The sequence below is a fragment of the Macrobrachium nipponense genome, chromosome 4 (genome assembly GCF_015104395.2).
Source record: "Macrobrachium nipponense isolate FS-2020 chromosome 4, ASM1510439v2, whole genome shotgun sequence".
Classification (NCBI taxonomy): Eukaryota; Metazoa; Arthropoda; class Malacostraca; order Decapoda; family Palaemonidae; genus Macrobrachium; species Macrobrachium nipponense.
Window position 1 is genome coordinate 7,609,498 of NC_061100.1, and position 9,981 is coordinate 7,619,478.

The following is a 9,981-nucleotide window of genomic DNA, read 5'->3' on the forward strand; positions in this document are numbered from 1 at the left end:
ACCTTTCACACTCTTTACACCTATCATTCATCAAACAAATATGATCTCTACATTTCGTGCATACTGTATGAGGATCCACCGAAGCCTTCGGTAGCCTAACCTTACACTCTAGCACGGTACACACTCTAAAACTAGTTGAAGTAGATCCAGACATATTAGAGAAATTTCTAAACCAAATCCAATGAAAAACCACAATCGCGTATGCCAATCCACCGAGCAAGTTTCAAATACCAAGAGACAATCAAATACTCAAGTGAACAAAGAGTTTATCCAAAATCCTAGGCGGAGGTCTGTAAACAGTTGTCTACCGACCGGCGACAGAGAAAAATCTGAATAGAAAACGGGAATGGTTCCTGACACCCGCCTCCCAGCGGCGGGAATGGGTACTAACCACCTGGCCGACCACTGCGTGTGCTGGGAGTTTTGAAATTCTGTCGGACTTCGGAGAATACAGCTATATATATACCTGATAGGGTAAGTGTCATGAACAAATTTTTTTTTTTAATATAGTAAGCCATTCAGAGTTAGCAAAAGCCTATTTATGAGTGAAGTCTAAATGAAACTGGAAACTTAAATTTTTCAAGGTATCATAGTTGAATACAACAGCATTTGCAATATTACTGCCTGACTTAAGTTGAAAGGATATTGGTTAATTTTTGTACGACAATAATAAGTTCATGAAAGGAAATTGTTAACGACTGAGAGTATATACAATGTAACTAAAAAGGGAAAAGAGATCCCATGAGAAGATGAACCAACACGAGAAGCACTGGAACAACAACTGGCAACTATAATAACTTCAATTGTACGTACCAAATTGAGAAGAGTAGGAATGTTCAAATAGCATCACTAGGAAGTTCTCGGCAAATTCAAAGCTACAACTAAACTGTGCATGGATCTGATAAACACAGTCTAAGAATAGAAGGAAGGTTGGTGAATTTGCTTTTGACCGGTGGGCACTTGGGGTATAACAAGATCGAGCATGGCGAGTTGCAAAAGGATGTCCTCCTTGAATCCACTCCCTTTCTATCAAAGCTTCAAATCTGCAAAACAAGAAGAATGCCTTACAATTTCTCTTAGGAAGCTACACGAATATGTATTTTTAAATGTACATGTACATAATATGGTTACTTCAGTAGGTGAAAATTCACTTTGAAAGTGTAAGTAGGGTTCTATACTCGTCCAATCTTGAAAATATTGGTGAGAACAGTTACGAAGAATCTTGGCATTTAAGAACACTTTTGCTGACGACAAATTTTTTTTAGCTTATCAGTGTTCATTTGATAACTTGAACGACAACAGTAAGAGCTACATTAAAGTTTCTCCATATTACTATGCTGCTTATTTTACACATTTTTCAGTGTTCTATTCTCTTTTCCAATGTGTTTTCAGTGTGACCAATATAAAATTATCACAAAATTGTCAGGAGAGCTCTTTATGTGTTTTATTATTTTATTGTTCTTAAAAGCTACAATAACTCCAAAATTCTTGTTTTATTGATCTTAAATGCTACATCAACTCCAAAATTCTTATGTATATGGGGGATATCTCTCAAATTATTGTTATATATAATATATATGGTAGTACAACCAGAGTTTTTGTGTTGTAAGTTTCCTTATTTGTTTTCATACAGTCACTTTTGCCATTTCTAATGCATTGTCTAATACAGAGTTGGGATACTTTATTTCAATTTCTTACCTGTATTCCTAATGTTACTTATTTCATCATCAATGTATTTAGGGATACCTAGATGTAAGTAATGCTCTCATGAACATGGATGTGAAAACTGATACTTAACATTATTACTTTGACCAGAATAGAAAATGACCTTACGTAGAAATATTGACAGGCTTTCTGTGAACACTATTCAAACCCATTACGGATAGCTGTAAACTAGGGAGCATGGTAACATAGCAGCAGTGAGTTTATAGGGTACTACCAACTGCAAAAATGATGAAAGACAAGGGAAAGCAAGAACAGACTGCTAGAAAAGGTGTGTGAGTAGGTGAAGAAATCATTGATTATCATGTGTATTGAGGCCTTGATAATGACAATGATGCAGATGAATTTTCAGGAATTGAAGAGGATTAAGCTTGCCATTACAGAACACTGACATTTTCCAAACTTCTACAAGCTTTCTGCTATAACCAAGATACTTTAGTTCTTCTTGCCATGTTTTATTATTGAATTCATGTATGGTATTCTCATTTCAAATGAAGATCCTGCTTGCCAGACTTCCAGCGTTGCTGGTATTTTCATTTATACTGGTACAGTAACTTTTAAAATGTTTTCTTCTAAACAGTATTTAAGCTGCTGCTCTTTTATCTTTTCTATTACAATAGAATTTACTAATGAAGAAGAAGTTTATCTTGTTGTCTTAGTTGCATGTTTTGTTCAAGTTTTTTTCTGTTAGCTATGAAAAATACAAATTGATTAAAAATTTGTCATATTTCAATAACATTAAATGATTACATGAAACCACAAATAATTTGTTTCTTATTCTTCCCAGCTGAAATGGGTGATGCCGAGGTCTTACATATATTCTTGTATGGAATAGAATGGAACACAAAATTTAGGCCAAAGGCTAAACACTGGGACCTCTAAGGTCATTCAGCAGTGAAAGGGAAATTGAGAGCTAAAGGTTTCAAAGGTGTAACAGAAGGAAAACCTCCCAGTTGCACTATGAAACAATTGGTAGGAGTGTAGCTATTTTTTTCTTCATTTTATCTAAAACATTACTGCCAATAATGCTTGCAAGTTCTGATGTTGGTGGGGTACTCTTTGAGTAATAATGTTTTGTTTCTGTTCATACTTTACCTTTTCTTTTTTATCTAGCAACTTAAACTCTTCCCCTTAAGGGTATCGGGGCGGGGTCGGGGGTTAATTTTGAATGACGGTGTTCAAACTTGCACAGTGTTACCTCTAGTTTGACTAAAGATGATCACAAAATTTCAGGTGAATTAGATAAAAACTCTTTTTTTAACAAATATTTTTCTTTAAAACATAGCATTTTTTATTTGTTTTTTAAAGTGTATCTCCTTCCTTATTTATCATTCAATTTAAAGAAAAAAGTAATAGCAGAAAGTTTAAATACCTATCAAATTAAAACGGCAAACTCAGAAATCCAATATGTGATGTGTGCTATTTAAAAAAAATATTTTAAAAATTCAATAAAAAATACCCTAAAATTAGTATTAGATATTGGTAAAAAATTAAAAAATTTTTTTTAGAAAAAAAAAAACAAAAAAAAAAGAAAAATAAATTTGCCGATGTGTTCTCTCACTATCTTTATTCCAATTTCTTTTTAGATTATTAAAATCCATTCATAAATAAGGGAGTTTTTAGAATTTGAATGTAGAAAATGTATGTTTTGAGAAAAACGCAGTTAAAGTTTGCTAACCAATTATTTTGCTTCAGAAGCATATAAAGTTTCTTGGAAAAGCCTACATGGCGTCCGTTTCCTTCTTTTTTATAAGAGATATTATTTCCCTCTAAAAAAAACAAACATTTATCACTTGAAGCAAAATAGTTTATATTATTTTTGGGGGGTTATCGTAGAACGCCACTCTACTCTTGTGCTGCCAAGTTTTTAGAAGGCTAATGAGCCCCTCCTTCATATCCTCCTTTTGATGTTCTTTGCTTCTTTTGCTTTCTGGAATGCATAGCAGACCTTCGTTTCCTGGTCTTCTCTTTCATATGAAGCCTTTCAGGTTTTCTCCTGTCGTTTTTCTCATAATAGGTAGCAATGAACTTGGTGCATAGCCGATATTATGTTCTATTGCAGCAATATGTTTTTGATATATAAATGAAGCTGTTGTTTCACCGATATGTTCTGTTTTCACTCTTTCAGATGGCACCTCACACTTACACGTTAGTTTCAAGTCAACATCAAAACTGTTTTTAATCAATTTCAAGTGTTTATATTACTGTCCCACTGCCCGCAGTACGTCGAACTAAAAGCATCTTTTAGAGCTCTCAAGGGTAATGAAACTATTTCTCCATCATTGCTTACACTCAGAACACGTCTTCTTTTTTTTTCAGTCATATAACTACTCAATAAAAAAAACTCCTTAGGTTGGCTCTGATAAAACACTGACATCACCTGCTACATCAGGGAAAGCAATTACATTTCTTGAAAATGTTTCATTCTTCTTCCTCCTCCCCCTCCTCATCATCAGATAACTTCAAAACAAAGTCGTCGGTGCCATCTCCATCATCATCTTGATATATTTGTGCAAAGGAAAATAATAGATTTCCCTCGGAGCTTCATAATAGGAAGTATTTGGCATCTCTTCAGCACACATGGCAGGTGGCTACATGTCAGAAGCTACATTAGCTCTCTATACTTTTAGTTTCAAGATAAGTTTTTGATATTATGAGAGCTTGCTTCCCCTTCGTTTATTAAACTTCTTTTTTGGGCATGTTAGTAGTATATATAATACACAATTGATGTCTAAAAGTCTGAGGAAGTGTTGCAATTGATTGAAAATAACAAATACACGATTGCATAAAAAAAATACAAGAATTCTCCCTCGAGACAAGTGGCTCGCATTATTCAGTCATGGGAAGAGTTGCCATCTTTATCAGGAAAACATATTGTACGGCATACGAAACAAAATGCTATGAAAAGAAACTCAAATACTTAAAGAATGAATAGAAAATGAATAGTAAACCATCCCTAACCAGACCTTTATTCTCTACTTGGATGTGGCTTTAAATTGGCCTTTAAACCATTTAAAAAGCTTCGTATTGATATGATCTTACGTGTGGCAATGGCCGGGAGCCCAGATGTATGGAAATATGACGATAACTCATTTTCACGAATTTGAGCCAATTTCGCCAAAATTACAGGCCGCCGATACCCTTAAGCTAATTTAACTTCCTTTAAAGTCTAATTTTGTGACTACTGCAAAAGTAGTGATTTTCAGTATAATATAGAAAACTTTTATACTGTCAGTTAATGTTTTTGAGTTGCAATTAGTATACCTATATAAACCCATGTTATAATCACCTTGCTATCCAACTGATCATCTAATGCTTTCTTTGTGAAGAACCTAAACCATAAACCACCACATAGTGTCAGTTCCCTGTACAAACCAGTGAAATAATGCTTACCCTCTGACTGTTCTACAGTCTGGACTCAGTATTATTTGTGCGAGGGAAGTAACCTGTAGAGTTGAATCCATACCATCAGTGTCATGTACCAAGACAGAAGCCCCTTCCTGAAAGTAAAATATTAATGTACTTTTGTAACCAGAGTGGCGGATTGTACAAGAATATATATATTGTACACGAAATTATGATGGCATTATCCCGTGAAATATTGCCTCAATTAAATCCATTAATACATCCAAAGCCCATGCAGATATTGTTTAAAAACACTTAATGGATGTAAAATGGCAATTTAGTAACCTTATTTTCCTTATTTTGTATAAGCTTAAGAGCAACACAGAATACAATGGGCAATGGGCAGTACTGTACACAAAATAAAAACTGCAGTTTACTATATACGTACATGGAATGCAATAAAATTGTAAACATTGAAACACTCTCAAAACTGTGAAGAAGGAAAGGTGTTTAAATACAAACAAACTTACCTGATCTAAACACTGAGCATCAAGACAAGCACAGTTCAAAGTTTCTTTAATGTTGTTCATCCAGTTACTGCTCTCCAATCTGCTAAGCCACTTGTCTGTTCCAGAGCTAGTATCATTAACCCCTGTAATGGGAGATTTAGTTAATGTTCCAGTGAAATAGTAGTAGCTCTAGTGAAGGTTCTTACACTTATGTTATACTACTGAGAGTTGATGCAAAATAAAATAAGGCAAAAAAATAAAGCAGGATAAAAATAAAAAGAAGCAATGTTTCACTGATGGTAGTGTTGATGTCCAATGACTTCTTTTTCCCTGCTCTTCCTGTATGCTACAGTTCATGATAGCTATTATCTACATGTAAACAGATACAAAGTTCAAATGGGATTAAAAGTAGGATCAATAACAATAGAAAAAATTCTAACAAATACAGTAGAGGTATCTCATATAGCACATACGTACCAACAATGTACCATGGTTTCTAGCATGCGGAAAGTGCAGGTTTCTACTCTCAATCCAAAACAGAAACGAATATCTCTAGTACAAAATTTTAACAAAATTTTTGAATGTTTTTCATGTAATCAAAAATGCTTTGGCAATACTGTCTAACAAGAAAAGAGGACCTACATCAAATAATTCTTCAATGTCATCTGAAATGGCAAAGGCTTATTTCAAGACTAAACAAAGTGGTAACTTAAGAGCAAATGAAGAAATCTTATCATCATATACTATATTAAATTTCTTGTGAATCATTCCTTATGAAAAATTCAATGGAACTTCATAACTGTACATAAAAAAATGATAAAATAAAAACTAGAAACTAACCATCCATAAGCTTAGTGAGCGAGTCTAGCAAAACATGGTGACGATCAATAGGTTTGTGGTTCTGGCTCATATCCACCACCACGTAACTGCGAAGAAAGGTAAATTAAAACATTACAAAAAAAACTGTACTTACAGTATTTCATAAATTTGAAAAGTAACACACAAATACATGTAAAAATTACATTAGCTTCAAGATAAAGGCAACAATTTCAGTTTTAACCAAATAACAATAATTCTTAAGTTGCTGAAATACAAAAATATACTGTAATTCCTCTTAAACTTGAGAATTGCTCTAAAACTACAAAATCCTTGTATAATCTCTATCCAATGGTCTCCAAAGCTTTTTCTTCATGGAGTTTTTGTTGATAAATAATTAAAAGATTTTCCAGATGCCAAAGATTCCTTGCTTTACAATCTTTGATTGTTTTTAACTGGTTTCCAGCTGGCACAAGAAGACTATCTTATTGTTAAGACCAAAGGTTTGTAAGCTTTCAAAAATAGAAATTGATTAAAAATTTGTCATATCAGTTCTACCCAACAATACAATGAAAACTGCAAACAAAATTGCATAAAAACTCCCACTTTTCAGTGTGCAAAAGGTTATGTTCATTAATATACACATTACCCTATTCTTGAGATTAGTATCCATGACATGAAATTCTCATCCATATTCAAACACCACAGAGCTGCAAACAAAAGACTTTATAGTTATTGCACTGATGAGTACTATTACTATGCAAAAGCCTAAAAAAAATTAGTATATCAAAATTTCACTATGAATAAAAGGAATGTAAATAGTACTTTATCACTATGCAGAACACAGAAAAAATTCTTGATAAACCCATTCACTATATTACTTTCTTAGATAAACAGAAAATGCCCCCAAAAAACTTGCAATACTGTAATGATAAATCTTCTAGTTCTAAATGGGTCAGATTAGGTAAGTATGTATTCAAAGTCATCTATGTTAACGGGCAGCAAAATAAAATATCCTCTTTAAATATCTGCAGCCTTGCCCCTTGACTCATGTGATTCAACACCATACTGAAAGAAAATTAACATGCAAGCAAGTAACCATTTCTTGGTTTGCTTATAAATACAATCATAAAAGAGTAGTTTCTCAAAACAATTACAGGAAAATGAAGTTTTATTTCCAGGAGTTGAGAATCACTGAAACTCAAGTCATACGTATAAGGTATGTTCATAATACAAAATGACAACAGAGTACATTGTAGTTAACTTCAAGAATATTACACTACACGAGACAAAAGAAGATACAAAATTGAAGAGAACTCAAAATTCAAAGATATTTCATTATTATGTACGTACTGTATTATAGTACATGGTTTCTAAAGACAAATGCATTAGTATACCTTAATGTGAGAGAGATGGTGCTAATAACTCCCCAGATTTTATGATAATCCTTAAAAATATAACTGTTGAGAGAAGCTACTTCCCAAGTAAACTTTCTAATGTGGTAAAGTCGACCCCCAGGATTCGCAAGGGATAGGGACAACTATCTCCTGCAAATAGCTGAAATCCGCGAAAACTTAAAGTACCCATCTAAAACCACTGATAACTGCCTATTTCCCACTAAAAATGCTTATAACTGCCTATCTTAATAGTTTTATCAGATTTATTTAGTCACCAAAATAATATGAAAAAACAGTAATTAGTGAATACATATTTCTCTGAAAAATTCGGCGAAAACAAATTTCTGTGAATAATGTGGATATGCATGTCAGAAAAATCTGTGAATCAGTGAAGTAGTGAATCCTGAACCACAAATAGGTGAGGTCCACTGTATTGATAAAAAAGTATTTTTTATATACTGTAGACATCTACATACATATAGAACTTATCATTAAGAATAAAAAAGTGATTCTGGGTCACAGATTTGAATACCTGCAACAGGGTAGCTCAACTTAACTGAAAACAGCAACTAATCATTCAATATGTAACTAATCTACAATGAATAATACATGTAATATTTCTGCAAAAGATTACCACACAACTGATGGTACCAATAACATGTCACTACAAAACTAAATACTTTCTTAATTCAATGGTCATCATTTGTAAACAGCATATAAAATCACTTGAAACTTCTGCCTACATAAAACAATTCTTTATTATAATCACACTTCCCTATTCCTCCTACAGTAATAACACCTCAAGAAGAGAAGGTCATTTACCTTTCTAGAGAATACAAGTCATTTACCAATTTAGTATATGTTTCAGATATAACACAGTTTTGATTTTAAGAAAGTCAGGCTGCCAAGCCATGTACTGGGGGTAAATTCAGTCATTCATTGCTCAAGACACTGAATAAAGGGAGTTGGAGTGGTTGAACAGCAAGGTAAATAGATTAAAAAAGTGAAGATGAAGCACAGAGATCTAAAGGTGGAACAGGGAAAAACCCCACAATTACACTAAGAAGCAATATAGTTACAAAGGCTGGATGTATCTGGGTGCCAAACGGATGCTAGATATACCCTTTAGAAATACCTACAGTACATGATGTGCACTAATGACTCTAAACTTCTACTTTAACCAAAGATAACTAAAAAGCCTCCCTTAATAACAAGCTTATTCCAAATATAAGCTATGAGGCAGCACAGAAGTAAAAGATGTGCAAAGCATTTAAAACCAATACTAACCTACTATGTGTTGGTTAAAACTGTCAAATATGCAACCAAAATTACCCAATGACCTTAACCTTACCTTTGCTGACTGTGCCAAATTCTGTGTTCGGGTATCAATATATATCCCCTCTTTTCACGGCAAGAAGGACACCATTCAACAATCGTTCATCTTCTTTGCATCGCTTACCATTTGCTGTTATCAGGGGTTGGCCACTTTGCATAAGTACTGCCTATAAGAAAAATTCACTTACATCATTTAAGCTAAAAATACTATCCAGAAGGAAAATGCACTTACATCATTTAAGTTAAAAATACTATCCACCATCACAATGCAGTTCGACAAATCTTTAAAAATTTCATACCAAACTGCACATGCAAATAAGCAAAGAGAAAATTGACAATAAAAAAAAAATTTGGGAAAGCACGCAATATAGATTTTAATCAATATATCATCGATATATAAACAATGACCTATTGTTTGAAGAATTCTCAACTACATTACATATTCCAAATTGTAAGCAAAAAGATTCATGCAAAAAGATTCATCTTTTATCCATTCCCTCATGTCGATAATGCTAAAACAGGAAATCGTCCGGATTTGCCGAAAATTATCTATTGCATCAAGTCCAGAGTCTTCAAGCTCTCTTGGGTACTACCACAGGCACTTGGGTAAGATTGAACAAACCTGAAGGAGTCATTAAATAATAACAACATTAGTAAAATACTTATTTTTATTTGTGATCGTCAACTAATGGTCAATTTATGTACAGTTGAAAACACTATACAGTAATGATGTGGAATTTTTTATAGTGGAATTTTTTTATAGTGGCAACACAGATGTGCCAAACTAATTATGAGTACAGATGCAAAAGGATCAAAGCATCAAACCTAACTCAACTTCACTTTATGAATCTTTATTA

General features: G+C 33.3%; 1 protein-coding gene across 2 annotated transcripts; it reads right to left on the reverse strand.

Moving 5' to 3' along the window:
• Positions 1-778: 778 nt before the first annotated feature.
• On the reverse strand, positions 779-9,248 carry LOC135210689 (myotubularin-related protein 9-like). 2 transcript variants are annotated; one of them, XM_064243464.1, is made up of 5 exons: positions 9,141-9,248; positions 6,417-6,502; positions 5,598-5,719; positions 5,116-5,222; positions 779-1,043 (listed from the first exon to the last, which is right to left on the reverse strand). In XM_064243464.1, exons 2-5 carry the CDS (start codon positions 6,484-6,486, stop codon positions 800-802), a joined length of 543 nt encoding a protein of 180 aa, XP_064099534.1. In that variant the 5' UTR covers positions 6,487-6,502; positions 9,141-9,248; the 3' UTR covers positions 779-799. The 2 variants fall into 2 exon arrangements, with proteins under 2 accessions (XP_064099534.1, XP_064099533.1); XM_064243463.1 differs by lacking the exon at positions 9,141-9,248 and adding an exon at positions 7,042-7,287.
• Between the last annotated feature and the right edge of the window lie 733 nt (positions 9,249-9,981).

What these genes read in the sequence shown, in the direction of transcription:
- LOC135210689 (XM_064243463.1), bottom strand. Translation starts at nt 7,085, where the DNA reads ATGGATGAGAATTTCATGTCATGGATACTAATCTCAAGAATAGG. An exon ending in ATACTAATCTCAAGAATAGG is followed by an intron (nt 6,503 to 7,041) that starts GTAATGTGTATA and finishes CTTTCTTCGCAG; the next exon opens with TTACGTGGTGGTGGATATGA. An exon ending in GCTCACTAAGCTTATGGATG is followed by an intron (nt 5,720 to 6,416) that starts GTTAGTTTCTAG and finishes CTCCCATTACAG; the next exon opens with GGGTTAATGATACTAGCTCT.